Genomic DNA, 18,538 nt, shown 5'->3' with positions numbered 1-18,538 from the left:
CTTTGTAATTATTAACCTCATTTATCTGACATTCGACTTTATTCTCTTATAAAGTACATTCGTTGCTCTTAAAGTTTCAAATTCTTAATGAGCACACGACCAGGTTCTAAATAAATAAAAGGGTTAAAGTGTAATATTGGTTCATGAATCATCCTTTCTCATTGTAATTAATCAAATTTGTTAGGTTAAAGCAGTTCCTTGCTTCTATAGACAAGTGAATCACGAATCTGATTTGATTAATCCAAACAAAGTCATCTTATTAATGGTTAACTAATCACATATTAGCTGTAAACCCACTCCCTGTTTAAACAAATTATAAACTAATTAAAGACACAGATAGTATATAACTTAGTCAATATAAATATGGTGACTAATTATTTTCTTAAAAATTAAGTGTTACTCAATAATTTTCTTATAGTGTTATATTATAAGTGATTTGCTATAAATCTAACATATTTTTATATAAAAAGTACGAATTTGTTTTAATTTATTGTGTATTATATTTTAATATAAAGATATTAATCTTGTATAGTTTCAATTATTTAAAATTAGTGAATACTTAATATAGTTATTAATATTAGAAGACAAGTATGCCTTTTGTTTATTATGGCATAACTTATAAACCTCTTTGGTCTTTTTTTTTTTTTTGGATATATATTATTCAGAAATTGCATGTATATTTTTAAACATTTTTTATTTTGGCCTTGAATTGTGTAAATTTTATCAATTGAATCCCTGTTCAATTTTGTCAATATGACATCAGTTCTATGAAAAACCGAATTAAAATCTTTTCAGTCTATGGACCAACATCCAAATGAAATATTTTGACATTTTTACTAATGAAATATTTTGAAATTTTTAATCAAGTTCTCGGAGTTCAATTTAGCAATATGCTGCAAATTACTAACCACAAAGATTCAATTGCGAAAATCTGCCACTAACGACGAACAACAGAGATTTAATTAAAAATAATTTGTATGATTAAATATCCGATTAAAAAAATATATATTTTTATCAGTTGCTAGAAAAACACCAATTTTTTTATGTGTCTGTAATCAATTTATAAAAAAAAAAAAAAAAAAACTTGATTAACTATCATTGATGAAATATCTCCTCCTATTTTTTCACTTTAGTACCAAATGAATAATTCTTTTTTTTTCTCCTTCCTTAATAGAGTTATCAACGAATAATTTAATTAATTAATTTTCCTTAAAGGGGTTAATCTAATAATGACCACGTGTTTAAACATACACGGCAGTGATTTTTAGATCATCACGAGTTAATGTTTTTATAATCTTAATGTTTCGATTAGAGTCGTTGTTGAAACTTAATCCCTCATCAAGCTTTTGCATTAGGTAGATTTATTAACGCGCACAAATATCTAAAACAACATATCATTTTATGCTATAAATGTATTTAAATAAATTCTATTATATATAGACAATGATAAATTTGATCTTAAATAACAATTAATAGATATTAATTGTAAAAAATGACTAGTTTTAGAAAACTAAATAGGCTTTTTCTTAAAAAAAAATAGAGAGACTAAAATAGGTATTTATTCAAAGAAAAATCAGGAAAGATAATAAAATGCTTGCGTAGAGGAGTGAAAACTTCAATATTAGAAACGTTGAAGAATTTGAAATAAAGTTTTATAAATAAAGGGTCGTGGAAATATCATATCATATTCATCTTAATCTCTCTTTCTATTCTCTCATTCTTGAGTTGTTTTTAGTAATTAGCGAAGAAACAATGGGTCGTCGTAAAATTGAAATTGCAGCAGTGAAGGATCCTAATACGAGACAAGTCACGTTTTCAAAGCGTCGAACAGGTTTATTCAAAAAGGCGAATGAACTATCTATACTGTGTGGTGCAGAAATTGCAATTGTCGTGTTCTCTATCGGAAACAGACCTTACTCTTTTGGGCACCCAGGTGTCGATGTTGTTGCAGCCAAATTTCTTGAACATGAAATCATCAAATCAAATGATGTCAAACAAAACAACGTAGAAGTTGGTGACATTGGTAGGTTGAATCAACAACTGTTAGATATTGAAGCCCGAATACTTGTGGAGGAAAAGAAGGGCTTAGAGCTTGATCAGATACTAAAACAGCACCGACTGTCACAGCCTTCCCAATTTAAGCAATTACAAGATTCATATTTAGAATTCCAACGTAGGCTGAAAGATTACACTGATGCGATTGAGGTATCAGAATGTTTGATTCTACTTGCACAAGAACCCGTTGTCGAAATAACAAAACAGGTGAAGAAAAGAAGAAAGAATTGATGTTACGTAACATGTAATTTTGTAGTTAAATTTTAATTTCACTTTATCATGTAATGTAACCTTGTTGCTCTCGTGCCTCTTATGCGAACTGAAATGAGAGAAAAAAAATTAGCAATAGCATTGAGTATGTGTTTTTTGTGGATTGAATTTAGAAAAATACGATGGGATGGGAATAACATGTTTTACATTAATTCTTGTATCGAATTATGCTATTATTCTGTAAGAATTTCTATTTTAGTATGCATTGGTTTTGAATTCTAACAAAAATACTATATTATGCATTGGTCTAGACTGGAGATTTCGTTTATCGATTGATAACATGTAATAAACAGTTAATGGAATAGTATAGTTCTTCTTTAGAGAGAGAGAGAGAGGATCATGATTTCTCTAGAAAAACCATCTAATCAATCATAAGGTCTTGTAATTGATTACTCAAGAAAAATCGTATTATTTTTCACCGTGTTGTTTACGTCTCTCTTGTACGTGTGATTTTATGTTATATTTTTTTTTCAATCTTTTTCTTCCATTTATTTTAACTTAATTAATTCAAATAGGGTGATCATATATAACTAGAATGAAACAAACATCTTAAAATTATTCTTTTTTTAGAAGGAAAAACCAAAAGTAATAGATTTTATGTTTGGATGCTTCTCTTCTAGTTGAATAAAATAACTTTTCTTATGTAGAAAATATTTCAGTTTTCGAAGAACTATATTCCTTTTTTTGTGTGTTTATTATATACTTATCAAGTGAGTCTAATATTAAATATTAAATAAATTTTCACGTTTATTCTATTTAAAATCTAATTATAAACTCAAAAATATTATTATTTTCTCCTTAATCTTTAAATATATTTTAATATAACATATTTAAATTTATTATAATATAATATATATTTACTAATATAAAAGAAGCACACACAAATGAACATATTTAAAATGACTAAAGAAATAAAAAATTACAAAGAGGGTGCAAAAATGAAAAACGGGTCTGTACAACATCATTTTGTTTTCGGCCGAAGGGCTTAAAGCACTTAATAAGACCTAGGGAGTTACTCCCTGTACCTCCCCAATTCTAACCCTCACCCCCCCCCCAATTTTTTTGGATTTTTTTTTAAATACAAAATTAACCTTTATGTTTTTTTTATTTTTACCGTTTTACCCCTATTTACTAAAGTTAACCTACTCTTTTACAGTCTGCTTCAGTCAAAACACACAGGCTCAGATTCCTCTCCTTCGTATTCCCACCCCCACTCCCACCAAAGCTTTTGAAACGCTCCTCCTCCAAACGCTCTCTGCAACTCTCACTCTCCCATTTATACGTTAGAAATATATTTAAAAATAATACATCAAAACATATAAATTCCATTATTAAAATATCTGAAAATTAATATAAAAAATAAACTAATAAAAACAAATCTTAAAAATGGAATGGGGGTGGGGGTTAGAATTGGGGAGGTACAGGAGTAACCCCCCCTAATATATATAAAAAAACAAAAAGGAGTTTAGGACTAATATCAATCCAATAGAGGCTCTTTCTCTCTGCATCTCTTTTTTTTTATCCTGGACCCCATAAAATTCGTAATTCCCATTTTATCCTTGTTGAAAATTTTATTAGAATCCTATTAAAAATTGCTTAAACATTCTTCAGAATGCATTCCAGGAACTAAATTTTGAACTATGTATTCTAAAATATACTCTCAAATATGAAAATACTTTCTAAATGTATAAATGAAAATATTTTTTTATACAAGGTTGTATACTCTGGAAAAGAATTCTAAATTTAAAAATGAAATATACAATCTGTAATGCATTTCAAAAACTATATTTCTGAATTATATATTTCAAAAGATAATTCTAAATCTAAAAATACTTTGAAAAAAATGTACAATTAGACATATAAATTTTTTAATACATTCGAGATATAGGAAGAAAGAGTACAAAAACACTTCAGCTTCTTTTTATATAACTTTTTTCTTTTTAATTAAATTAAAAAACAGTATTAATTTCTTTTAATTAGGTCTATGTTGACCACCAAATGGCTGTTGATAGTTGAATCATCACCAGGGATTGAATCTACGCTCATATATATTAATTCTATAAACCATTAATAATTGATTATTTAATATAAAATTCTTAGAAAAGATTTACTAAAGCAAAATAAAGCATAAGAAATTTATAATCTTATTAATCAAATTATAAGAATCAACAAATTAAGTCAAGCAAAATAAAATTATCATTTCTCTACCTTAGGCACAAAATTAAAATTGGTCTGGTCTTTCTTAATTAACAGATTCCTAAGTTCCTATCTGGTGTAAGAAAATTGTAATCTTAATACCTAATAATGCTGCAGGATTCTTGCTATAATTCACTTATAGAGTAGTTCTAAAGTTCTCCAAAAGAAAATACTTTTCAAGTGATCATTATTTTTAAAAGATGAGACAAAAGTAAACCATTTGACTCAACCTGACAAATTTAAATGCAGGTCATTATAAAAAAAAATAGGAAGAAATTATAAAATCTTATATTTTATATTTCTGTCATCATCTATGCGCGTAAAATAAGAATGACTTCCAATAAAAAATATTTATGATGAATTATGTTAATCATTATAAAGTAAATAAAGAAAGACGAGTACTTAGAAACGTATAATAACAATGTTAAGGTCAGTATCAATCAAAATCAAAATTATAATAAATTATTAATAAAAAAGTTTGAAAAAATGCAACTGTTTGAAAGACCCAAGCTGTCATTAAATATGAGAAAGAAAAAGTAATCGAAGAGGGTGAGATATATATAGGAGATTCGTTATTGAGCTTGTGAAATGGATGACAACAACGCTATTGATAGGATTTCAGAGAACATCGATGATATTACGGTGATGATGGTATCGCCGGTGACAATGGTGAACAATTTCATAGACTTGGGTGGTTTTGATCTGGACGAGGCTCTTGCGGTGGTGGAGGGAGAATCAGGGTGTGTATTGGCAACGTGCAAGAGCTACGTGTCGAAGTTGCCGACGGTGAACGAGGTGAGGAGGGACGAGGTTTGCTCCGTTTGCATGGAGGGGTTCAGCCGGCACAACAGGGAAGGGGAAAACAAGCGAATCCCCTGCGGCCACGTGTACCATTCAAGCTGCATCACCATCTGGTTGGAGCACTGCAACTCCTGCCCCCTTTGCCGCCGCCGTGTTTTATTCTAAGTCCAATTTTGCTTTTCTCTTCTTTCTGCTGTTCTTTAGTCAACCTTCTTCTTAAAAATATAATGTAATAATAAAATAATGTATTCTCCATTTGAACATTCATGTAGAGATTCCGTACCAGTATGTTTCTTTTCTGAAATTGATCTCTATAGATCGTAATTTTAATATTATATAAATAATGATGGTATGTAATTAAATTTAATTGGTAGTTATATTTAATAAAAAAAAAACTAAATTTCTAATATTAAATCATTTACGCGCACGTATTTTTATTGTACTCAGAACTTTTCATAAACATATATTAAGGTAATTTTATTTGTTATATAAAAATGAGATAATTAAGATTGTATATAGTATTAATGTATAATAAAAAGGTGTAATTAATATTTTGGTTAATATTAATAGGATTAATATTAATTCTTTTAAATATTATGTTTGAAAGAATTTAATCCTTTTCATCATAAATTTGATAAAAATTTGACAACATTTTTCGTCCATATATGAAATACATGAAATAAAACTAGTCACTCGTGACCACAGTCTAAGTATACACCCAAATAATAACACCAAATAACCAAATAGTTTGAACAAAAAACTAATCAAATTTATAAATAAACTTATCATTACACGTTTTAACAAATTATAAAAAATAATTTTTTCAATTTGTGAAACTAACAATTGAAGATTTAATACAAAAGATTAAATTTTAATCATTTACAATAAATCCCAAATGAAAATTAAGGTTTTAAAAAAACATTATTTTCATTACTAAAGTTGACAACAATTTTTGCGTGTAGGAAAAAAAAAACGAGAAAATAATGGTACTGCATATATTTTTAAACAAATTTACGTCTCACACGTAAAAGTCGAACATAATAAGATTTTTATTTTTGACCCGTTTATGATAGACGTAAATTTACGTCTGACATAAACATTAGACATAAATTTACGTTTCTATAACGTAAAAGTCTTTCTTTTAAATTTGACTTCTAAAGATCAAATATAAATATTATTCAATTATTTACAAAAAATACCATTGTGTATTTTTGTTTTTATGTTTACCAGTTAAATATTAGATATAAATTCATTGATGTAGATGATAAAAATTGATGTTACTATTTAAGAGATGGTCACATGTCACTTTTTTTTTTTTCGTTCTCCATCCACCTTCTTCTACCATTCACTCATTCCACCATTATTTTTTCCTTTCTCCTTACTCATACCAATTGTGGATTTTCCAAACAAACTAACCCTAAACGGAAGGAATAACACAGAGAACTCCTGTCATTGTGTTGATATAGTTTTTAGTGGCATAGTGTGTTTCTTTCTCAAGAACTTTGTTGTGTTTGCAACATCATGTTTCTCCTTATTACTACTTTCTTTCTCTTCATCGTCAAAAACCATTTTATCATGAACTTTCCTCGCTGCCGTGAAGGTGACAACGCTGGAAACATGTTTTAAAACAAAAGGCAAGACAATTTAGTAATGTTACCTTGGATGTACATCATATAATGGCAAATCTCTTCAATTATGCGAGGATATGAATCTCTCTACCCATCTCGCAATTCCTCTTCCCCATATTCCTTAAATCAACTGAAACAAACACGTTCATCATTTTCATATTCATCCGCTTCTATAGTCTTTAAGCATTACCAAACATTACATTTAGATTAAAATAAAGAAGGACGATGAGAGTTAACAAAAATAGCATTATAATATTTATATTGGTTATGATGTAATAATTTTGTTTCGGATATTTGTTATCTTTATTTCTGTTATCGCTATACTCAATTCAAGATACTTAATCGATTATCATAATACAATATTACTTATTTTGTATTTATAAGTTTTGAAGTGAACTTTGTTGAATATGTTGGATTTATGAAGATGGTTTGAAGTTGGCTTTTACGATTGGTTGTCTCATAGATTAGAAGTCGATTGGTAACACAAAGAAGGATACCTAGCGAAGGAGTTTGAAATATTTCCTGCGTGGGAGTTCACCACTCAAGTTTTTAGGAACATTGACCAAACATTATATGATACAAATTTTAATGATACTTCAAACTTTGTTCACCATAATATTATTGTTAGTGTTTTCAAAACGGATCACCCGGTCCAACCTAGTCCGACCCACCATAGGTTGACCACTTAATGAGTCAACTCAACCCGACTCATTTATTAGCGAGTCGAAAAAATTTGAATCCAGTCTGGGCCACCACAGATTGGTTGGTTAATATTTTGCTCTCTTTAAACATATTTTTCTTTATATTCTCATTTATAATACAAATGTTAACTAATATTATTAAAATAAAAATAATAAATAATTAAATTAAAGTAGGTGGATTGGTGAGTCAATCCGACTCATACGGATTCAACTCAAATAAGACAAATTGAAAATTGATTCGTATAAAAAAAATTATTTTTTTCAAACTAAACCTGTGGGTCAAATTAGTTCGTAGATTTTAATCTATTTAGAAAGCACTAATTATTGTAATCACATATACACAAGGTAAATGTCACAATTCAACATATTTTCTTTCCCCTCCGTTATCCTTCTTCGTTTTTTTTGTCTATTTTTCTCTTCCAATTCCTCCTCCCTCTTCCTATTCCTTTGCCATCGTCACTACCGTTTCCTTTTGTCTTCGCCATATCCTCGTTCTCCTACTCCACCTCCATCACTCACTCTTCTTTATTTTCTCCTTTTTTTTCCTTTTTCCTTCTCCACCTTTGTTGTGCTTCTGACATCTTTTTCTCCTATCCATCTCTTCCTTTTTACTCTTCTTACCCACCAACTTAATTTATAATATATAATTACTAATGAATTACATGATAAAAATTTATATCACTGACAAAAATAAATTTGTTGATAAAAATTGTTAGTTATTAAAATTTCAAAATTCATGATTAATTTAAATTTCCTAACAATTTTATTTTTTAGATAATATTTTTGTATTATATATATATATATATATATATATAAAATAAACGAAATAAATCGAGACTTTATTGACTACACATTATTAGTAAGCTTTGTTTCCACATTTAACAAATTATAAATATTTATTGAAATAGTTTTTAAAGTAGTCAATATAAAGTTCAGTGATATTGTCGTAGAGTTGTAGATGGTTAGTGTAAAACCCATTTTTTCTTTAGCAACCATATAATGTAATACTTTAAACTTTGTTACCCCTAATAATTGATAAAATAAAAATTTTTCTTTGCATACTATTAATTATTTAATATGATATATGATTAACAGTAATAATTTTATGAAATATATTAGATTTATTAAACTTATCAATTACATATTAGCATGTTTTATTTTACTTTAAACTATTGTTAAATAATAGTAAGTAATAAATTATTAAAAAATACAAGATATTAATAAAATATTAATTATTAAATTTAATATATTTACTAATATGTTGTTCATATTTTTAAGAGATATAACATTTATTAAATTAACATAAATGATTAACTGCAGTCATTGTATTTTTAAATATAATATACAATTTAATTTAATGATTTTATGAAATGTAATGTATTTATTAAATTTTACAAAGATAATATAACAAACTGGGCATTTATTGATTTAATTATTGTTTTACAATAATTATTATTAAATAGTAGTAATTAATTAATTTATTTAAAAATGTATGGTTGATACATTCCTACGTTTAATATATTAAACATATTGTTCAATTTAATTATGACATTTAATGTATTATTGAATTCATGAAATAGTATTGTTTAATAAATTCAAGAATATATTCAATGATATATTTATTGTATTAAATGCAGTAATGTATTAACACTATATTACTTAATAAATTCATTATTACTCTTATATTTGTAATGAATCAGTCCTAAATTTCTTTCTTTATTTCCTTAAGTTTCAAATTGTTTTGAACGCTCCAGATCTAACCATCTTTTAACATGGGTGATAGAATTTTAGGAAGATCATTTTCCATTATTTGAATTACTATAGAGTAGTACTATATTAGGATAACGCATCATATTACATTTGTTTTTCTATTTGAAACTTTAATATTTATGTAAAATTGCTAGTTTATTATATTTTCTTTGTCAAAGTCTTTGTTTTCAAAGAATCTTCGTTCTATCTCGTGAAAATTTCATAAAAGATTTTTTATGAGAATTTGTTTGATTTTTTATGTAGCAGATAAAAATAAAACGCAAATATACATAAGGATTGAAATTTTTGAGCCAGAGTTATATTCATACATTGCATATTATCTCTTCTATCAGTTAAAATAATGCCAGCACCTGGTTTCATGTTAAGGATTTAGAGAAATTAAGATAATGTATATTCATATAGGGAAATGGTATATGAAAAAATTGATATCTGGTGCAAGAATTTTCATATTGATATACCAAAGATCAAATAAATAACAGAGAAATGCTATAAATAAATAAATAAATAAAATTGAGATAACTGTTAGTGAGGACAAATAATCATTCAAAAACAACAAAGACAAATTTTAAGGCTTTTATCGGTCGAGAAGATAGAAAAAAAAAATGTGATAAGAACAAATCAATAATTTGATAAACTAATAATATAATTAGTAAATAAAACTCTTAAATTAAGAATAAAATGCGAAATCTATTTAAAAAGTTTTATTAAAAAACTACTATTTTTAAAATTTTGAGTTTACAATTATCTTAGATTTAGATGTAATGTAATATTAGTTTATACCTTTCAAGATTATCCAATATAGACATCTTCATAGTGAAAAATGTCTAATTGTTTTTTAGCTATCTCAGGATTTTTCAGAACCATTGTATTCATATTTGAAGAAAGAAAAAGAAAATCATCACTTAGATCAATAATGCTATGACAAGAATGAATTATATCTTCCTGATTTTCATGATATTCTCAACATTACTATATTCTTTCATCATCCAATACAATGAGATTTCTCTTGTAAAGAACATTCAAATTGAAACAAGGTAAAATTTAGTAATCATTACAGATAAAATTCTTGAAATACTAAACCATAATATAGATTCTGCAAATATAAATAACAACCATTTCACACACAAGATTATTTTTGTTTTTCAACCAACACACTGGGAACAACAAGCGTTAAGGAACCCTAATGAGAACATAATTTTCATGCTACAACGCATCAATTCTTTCTTCTTTTTGCAGTTATTCCAATTACAGGTTCTTTTGCAAGAAGCAGCATGTACTCTGACACTTCAATGGCATCAAGATAGTCCTCCACCTTACGCTGAACCCTTAGGTATGAACGTTGCAATTGTTTGCTGTAGGTAAGTTTAGTCACATCTTGTTGCTTCTTTCTCCAGTCAAGTTCAACAGCCTTCTTATGTTCCTCGCTTATGAGAGTTTGAACACCAGACAACTGTTGATTCAGCGCATCTATGTTGTCATCATTAGCTGAACTATTTCCTTCGACAACATTAGGTTTGACAACAACATCTGATGCACTTTCTTGTTGCAGAAACTTGTCTGCAACAACATCAACACTTGGGTGCCCAAAAGAGTAAGGCTTGTTCCCAGGAGAAAACACAACAATAGCAACTTCAGCTCCACACAAAATTGATAATTCGTTTGCTTTTTTGAACAAACCTGTTCGACGCTTCGAAAATGTCACTTGCTTGGTGTTGGGGTCCTTCACTTCCGTGATCTCAATCTTTCGACGACCCATGATTCAAGATCAAAGCTTTAAAAAGAAAGAAAAGTTATTGGGGAGCCATAAGCAAGAGGGTTCAAAAGATAGGTTATTAGAAAGGTTTAGGTGTATGATATCACTCCCACACTTCTTTATTTATACACACTCATGAAAATTGTCAATATTTTTAATATCAAGTTTTTTATATTTTTTATTCTTTTTATTGTGCATAAGGAAAGTGTTTTAAAATGTTTTATAGTTTCTAATTTTATCAAATCTGATGCTATATCAACAATTTTGGCTATGAACTTCCTTATTAGATGGCACTGATATTAAATAGTTATGTTGAAAAATATATATGGTTTCTATATTTGCTAGATATTAGCGTAAGTTTTAAAAGAAAATTTTATTGTTTGGTCATAGTTGCCAACTATTTTGCTTTTTCCAATATCCTCTCATAGTGAGTTGTTATGTATAGTATTTGGCATTATTTTGTGAAAATAGGAGCTATAACGGAATTTAAAAGATGATTGATTCTAAGTATCAGTGTAAAAATTATTTTTATAATGGTAATTCATTCGCTATAACAAGTGATATGGTAAAAAAATTATAAAGAAACAAAATTATAAAGAAAATAACTTTTTTTATGTATGTTGTAGTTATAATTAACATAAAAAAAAATATAGTGACATTTTTGTAATAAAGAAAAAAAAATTACACTATAGTTCTAGTTATTATTAATATAGAGAGTGGATGCAGAAATATTTTTGTAAAAAAAAAGTATTTATATATAAATTCTACTTATAAAAGTATACAAAGTAGTTTTTTATTTATTTATAAACACGCAAAGATGACATTTTTACGATTTTGGAAGCATAGACCATCTCACTTTTCAAATACCATTCTCCATTGTCCTGTGTTATTTAGATTTACCCATTACAAATTAGAATTACCCTTTCATTAACACATAAGTTTATTTACCTTCATATACACAACTCTGCCAAATTACTAATTAATACCTATTTGATCACTCTTAATTTGACACAATAGTACTAAGTATCTTTAATATCTTAATATATTCATATACCCATGTTGGATTAAGATTTAACATGATAGCCTCTACTATATAATGTTAATCCATAGAATGAAGTTATTGATGTTAACTATTTTATTGATTTTAGTTATTATATTTTTTAAAAGATGGATGGCATAATGTTATCATCCAAAAAATATATTTTAAATGTAAAACGTAATCTATTTAAAATTCAATTAATTTTTAGAAAAAATAATATTGAACAAAAATAGTTTATTAAGTATTCTTTAGAAAAGAATAACAGAAATCAAGTTAGTTATATAATAATAGTGTAAAATAATTTTACAATATCATCCAATCATAATAACGACGTGTAGAAAGATACTCAACTAGGTTAAATTGCAAATTTGTACAATGATCGTATAACTTGTGTTGTTATACGTGAACATATGATTTACTTTACACTTCTTAATTTTAAAGTTTACATGTTATTTATATTAATTGTCTTATTTTTCTATGTAACAACAGACGCATGCACATGAGAATATTCCTCTATCTCAGGATGATCCTCTTGGTTCATTACAGCTACTTGTTGACATCCTTGATGATAAGCATTTGGAGGTTGAATATGATGTTAATGTATATGGGAGAGCCTCTGAGGTCCCATTATACCTTCATAGATGTCAGAGAGCTTGTTCGGGAACACAAGAGTTGAATATTACAATTATTCAGCTATGGATGATGTAAGTCTATGTGCAATTATTTATATATAAAATTGATTTATATATCAAGTATACTTATATCAAAGTTAATTTTTTATTTCAAATATATGTTTCGATCAGTAACAACTTGGGGCACTCTGATGATTATGGATTCATTGATCCCTAATCCATTCACGAAATAAATGATTTTAATCAGATCAACACAAATCTCATAAGAAGTTTTGGAAGTGGCAAGAAAATATATTTTTTGCCTTATATATCCGGATAAGTGAACTTTGTTAACATAATAAAGTTTCATATGTGATTTTAATATATAATAGTTAAGTTATTATGAATTTGAGGTGCCATTGACAGCTTCTTGTTATTTCTATACAGGAGAGCTATGCTTTGTGGTTCTGCTCATTGCACAGGCTTCCTCTCACACATCTCAGACAAGCAGTTGATTGGTAAGAACCTCAATGTTTGGACTTTCTTTGTTATATAAATGAATGCTAAAACGTTTTTTTTATATATAGTTCTATTCCAGCAAGTATGATGATGGTTGGGAGATCAATTGCTAACAGTAAAAAGATTGCTTGGATTTCTCTCAAGGTTGACATATGCTAAAGCCATACTTTTTTATAGTTGTTTTGTTTTAATGTTTTTCACTAACTATTTACAACTTTGATGATATATTGTAGTGTAACAGACAGAAAGGATCATACGAGTGTGAATACTATGTAATGTATTGGATGACCCATATTATTCGTTCTCATATCACAAGAGGCTGGGAAACGGAAATATTTAAATCTAACAAATTTTGATTTTCTCCCAAATTTGGAATTCATATACACTAATTAATATCAATTGTCTTGTGTAGAGATTCAAGACTACTACATTAGTTCCTGAGAAGCCATTATCATTCATGAGGAAAGCTGCTGCAAAATATTTAGTTAGATTATATAATAGTTCTTAGTTATTAGTTTTATAATAATTTGAACATGTTGATTTATAGTTATTAGACTTTGTACATTAATTATGTGATGTAAACATTGATTATTGTGTTGAATTTGTTCAATATGTGTGCATTGTGATTGTCTGATTTTCCTTCACTGCACTAGTGAAACAAATAAGGGTAAGCTAACCAAAACATATAATTATTAAACACACTCACCCTATATAATTCAACATACATCATTAAAATTTATACGCAAGATTATTCCAATGTCATCAATTCAGTTTATTATATCTTTTATTTTCCATAACATGCCACCATTATGACCCCTCTCAAAGTCATCCTGTCTGTTTCGATAAGTCTTACAAGTACATTGTGTTTACTCCTAGAGCCTTATGGTCAGACCGCTCTCTACCTACTTCCATAACCCTTACAAGTATATTGTTGTTAACTCATTGGCAAGCGTACCAAATCGTTCTAAGTAATAAACCGGTAAGACCGGATATCGTATCCCAAGAGACTCGGTTAACACTTTATAATCATGTAATTATCTAACTAATTTAGACTAAAGAATGATTCCCTTTAATGTGAGTTGATGCAATGAAAATAAACATAATTCATAGGTAAAAGTTTGAACTTTTTGGGGCCAAAACACTAAGAGAATGAAGTGATTAGAGATGATATGGAATGTAGATGTTGGAGAATGATTTCAACTATTGTGCCTCATTCAAATGCACATAACTACTTCTTCATTTAATTGCTCTTGTCAACTTACTAAGTTAGTTAAACCCAATCCCTTGGTGTGAAAGCCTAGATTCACTTATTAAATTTTAATCCCTTGGCAACCTAACAAGTTCATCTGCATTAAGAAAAGAAGTTTAAGACAACTAAGACTCCAAGCTCTATCCCTAGACACAATTTCCCTTAGGTGTTTAGTCTAGTTCAAGGTTCACCCAACATTTCCCAACATTAAGCAAACCCTAGAATCATGCTATGGTTGACCAAGTCACAACAAGCTTTAAGCAAAGAACATAAACACTAGCAAGTAATGAAAGAAACATATATTCATTCAAAACAAGTGCATTTATAAGTGAGTTTCATAGTTTACATCATTCCCCAACAAAAGAACTTAGCTCTCCATAGTCATGGAGAGCTTGAGCTTACAATGGAAGAAAATGGAGAAGATGGAGACCCAAGGAAGAAGAAATGAGAGCTCCCACTGCCTAAAATCATCTCCCACAGGTCCAAAAGGGTGTTTTCGAGCTTCAGCCGCCAAGAAAATGGCACCCTCGTTGCATGTGAGCCTTTTATAGGTCTAGGGTGCCAAGTCAGCAAAAAGTCGCACCCAACCCCTTTTTTTGGGGCGTCCGGGCGCCAATATTAAATGAAAACACAACATCAAAGGGCGTCTATGGCCAGCCCCCTTTACGGGCGCCAAATAGAGTTAAGGTGGTGTTGATTTTATTCAAAAATACAAACATAACTACTTTAGGCTCAAACATCTAATAAAAAATTCGAGTGGTAAAAGTGAATTAAAATGTCTTATGAACCATATATCCAAGTTTAGGGTTAATATAAGAGTTAACTAGGTAAGAATTAAGGTTTTATCAAGAGAACTTAGGAATTGAACTAAAGTGTGATCAATTCACTTAAAAATGAGAAACTAATTTCTATAAGCACGAACATCCAATTAAAAATTCTAGTGATCAAAGTGAATCGATATGTATTATAAACCATATATCCAAATTTCGAGTTAATATAATGGTTAACTAGATAAGAATTAATGTTTTGCCGAAATAACTTAGAGTTAAAAATAAACTAGGATCAATTTACTCAAGAATACGATATTATGTCCTTTAAGTATAAATCTCAATTTAAAAATTTGGACGGTCAAGGTGAAATAATACGTTTTAAAAATTATATATCAAAATTTCAACTCAATCTAACTATAACTAAGTAATAATTGAGATTTTACTAAAATAACTCCTAAAATGAAAAATATAAGAAAAATATAATCAAAGAAACCAAAACCCCTACAAGTAAACAGGATATCTACTTTTAATATATTTATATCTCATCTATTTAGATTCATCAAACGATTCACATATTTCGAATTCCATAAACAATCTAATTTATAAAACTTTTTTTATATGATTTCTTTACATTTTTATCTTGAATGTGTGTATAGTTAATTTATCTTAAAAGAATAATTTCGTTTATTTTTCTTTCTTAAAAGTTATGAAAAAATTTATCTGAATTAATATTAATTACACTTTAACTGTTTCCAGTCCTTTGATTCCTATACCAAGTATGTTCTATGAAACAAAATAAATCCATTCTCGTATAATTTAAAATTGTTACACTTTTAGAACATAATATCGTCAACTTGTTATTACAAGTTAAGAAATTTCTCGTGATAATTGTAAACATTACAGAAAAATAAATAATATATAAAAAAATCTTTAAATTTAATGTCTTATAATTTTGGGTTAAGTATAATTTTAAATTCACTTATATAATTTGTTTGTGGTCCATTATAAATATATACGATTACTAAATTTTATATTAACGGACAACATCTGCAATTATGACAACCATAATTTTGGTAGACATCAAACCCAAACTATTAATTAACATGATACCAATCTTTGCCAAACCTCTTTGAATTCCTAACAAAACAATATATGTTCTAATTAAAACGTTTTATTAATTAATGTTTTATTAATTAACTTCTATTTTTATAATGTTTAATTTATAACTATCCGAAGTGTAATGTAATATGGGCTGGCGTTGGTAAGATTATTCAATAGACATTTATCTCTACCAAAAGAGTGCTCAAAGATAGCAATAACACACTAATAAAATCTTAGTTATCTCAGATTTTGCATCACTTTCTTCTTTTATTTACTTGAAGAAAAAAATAAGTCACATCAAAATTCTAGATTTGGATGTTCCACTGGTTTTTAACAACTGATCTTTTTTATAAGATTTTGAATATATTCTCTATATCAAGATTAATACTGTATTATTCCTTTACTTATTCAAAAAAAAAAACATATTAATCGATCTCAACAAACCTAAACCAAGTGAATTTATTGAAAGTGACAGAATTCTTTATTACTTGATGTTTAATATGATTAAAATCCATAAACTTACTAAAATTATTGATTGTTGCACAGATACAATTAATAACAACACGAAAACAATAATTATAGAGTTTATTTGTGACTTTTTGATATACAAGAAATATTATTTTCTCAAGAAACACTAATTTACCTGAGAGATGCAAAGATATTAATTTTGATGGTATTGAGTATATATCAATTCCTTCTTCTTCTTCTCTTGGTAATTGTTCGATTTGATATTCCAACTACAGGTTCTTTTGCCAGAAGCAACATACACTCTGAGACCTCGATCGCATCAACATAATCTTCCACCATACGCTGGAGCACTGGTGAATTTAGCAATTCTTTGTTTTGGGCTTGTGAAGCTTCTTGTTCTTTCTCTCTCTTGTCAAGTTCCGTAGCCTTCTCGTGTTCCTCGTTTATGTGAACTTCAACCCCAGATAACTGTTGACTTAACCTATCCATGACATCAACTTCATTAGGTGCGTCATTTTCTCGTACATAATTTGCTCTGACAACATTTGACGTTGGCTTCTTCCAAAGAAATTTGTCTGCAACAATATTAACACTTGGATGGCCAAAAGAGTGAGGCCTTTTCCCAGGAGAGAACATAACAATAGCAAGTTCTACACCGCACAGTACAGACAATTCGAATGCCTTTTTGAACAAACCTGAGCGGCGCTTGGAGAATGTAACCTGCTTGTTGTTGGGATCCTTCACCTCTGCAATTTCAATCTTACGACGACCCATAATTGAAGAAGAAGAAGATGGTTGAAAGAGAAGGGTTACTTTATTAGAAAGGTTTTGCTTTGTACGATCATTGATCCCCACACTTCTTTCTTTATATAATCCCTCAAATGTTACACAGGTTTCTAATCTTGAAATTGCAGTTTCTAATAAATAATTCTTTTGTTTATTAATATATTAGTGTTGTCTCAGATATTTATTTGAGTTGTTAAAAAATATCGCATATAAATAAAATAAATAGAGAGAACAAAAAAGTTTCTAAAGTATATGTATTGGGTATTTCTTTTATTTTGTAAAAATAACACATTTATTAGGTAAGAGTTTGAATTTAAGAGTTTGAATTAAATAAAGTCAATGACATAAGTATTAAATAAAATATAAGTTTAATTTAATAGTACCATTAAATGTTATATTTGTTAAATGTAATATATATTAAAATCATTAAATGCAATCAATGATAGTTTAATGTGGCATTAATACTTTTTTGGTTCAAAATGCATGATACATACATACATATATATATATATATATATATATATGGGGTTTGTTAACACGCGTACGCCTGTTTTTCAGTTGGTACGTTTTAACAATGTGTACCGGATTATATTAGACAAAAGTACCCTCATTTATCATGGATTCAAGTTTTAAGGTTAAGGATATTTAAATAATTTTCATTCTCAAAACTAAAAAAAAAAAAACCCCAAACCCTTACTCACCTCCCTAATTCCTCTTAACCCTTTCTCTCTCATCTCTCTCACTCTAACATTTTCTCTGTCATCTCTCTCATTCCAACATTTTCTCTGTCATCCCTACTTTTGCCCCAATTGAAAAAAAAA

The 18,538-nt window shown here is 28.1% G+C and overlaps 4 protein-coding genes across 4 annotated transcripts; 2 read left to right on the top strand and 2 right to left on the bottom strand.

Moving 5' to 3' along the window:
• The first annotated feature begins 1,704 nt into the window (after window positions 1–1,704).
• LOC106766632 (agamous-like MADS-box protein AGL29) lies at window positions 1,705–2,286 on the top strand. Its single transcript, XM_014651348.2, has one exon. The coding sequence runs from the start codon at window positions 1,753–1,755 to the stop codon at window positions 2,284–2,286; it is 534 nt and encodes a 177-aa protein (XP_014506834.1). The 5' UTR covers window positions 1,705–1,752.
• A 2,818-nt stretch (window positions 2,287–5,104) lies between these two features.
• LOC106766631 (E3 ubiquitin-protein ligase RZF1-like) lies at window positions 5,105–5,570 on the top strand. The gene has a single exon (XM_014651347.2). It carries the CDS (start codon window positions 5,110–5,112, stop codon window positions 5,485–5,487), a length of 378 nt encoding a protein of 125 aa, XP_014506833.1. The 5' UTR covers window positions 5,105–5,109; the 3' UTR covers window positions 5,488–5,570.
• A 5,064-nt stretch (window positions 5,571–10,634) lies between these two features.
• On the bottom strand, window positions 10,635–11,177 carry LOC106766630 (agamous-like MADS-box protein AGL29). Its single transcript, XM_014651346.1, has one exon. It carries the CDS (start codon window positions 11,175–11,177, stop codon window positions 10,635–10,637), a length of 543 nt encoding a protein of 180 aa, XP_014506832.1.
• Window positions 11,178–17,150: 5,973 nt separating this feature from the next.
• On the bottom strand, window positions 17,151–17,826 carry LOC106766628 (agamous-like MADS-box protein AGL29). Its single transcript, XM_014651345.2, has one exon. It carries the CDS (start codon window positions 17,703–17,705, stop codon window positions 17,151–17,153), a length of 555 nt encoding a protein of 184 aa, XP_014506831.1. The 5' UTR covers window positions 17,706–17,826.
• Between the last annotated feature and the right edge of the window lie 712 nt (window positions 17,827–18,538).

The sequence above is a fragment of the Vigna radiata genome, chromosome 7 (genome assembly GCF_000741045.1).
Source record: "Vigna radiata var. radiata cultivar VC1973A chromosome 7, Vradiata_ver6, whole genome shotgun sequence".
Classification (NCBI taxonomy): Eukaryota; Viridiplantae; Streptophyta; class Magnoliopsida; order Fabales; family Fabaceae; genus Vigna; species Vigna radiata.
Note: the sequence above shows the minus strand (reverse complement) of the source record. Positions and strands in the feature narration are given on the sequence as shown.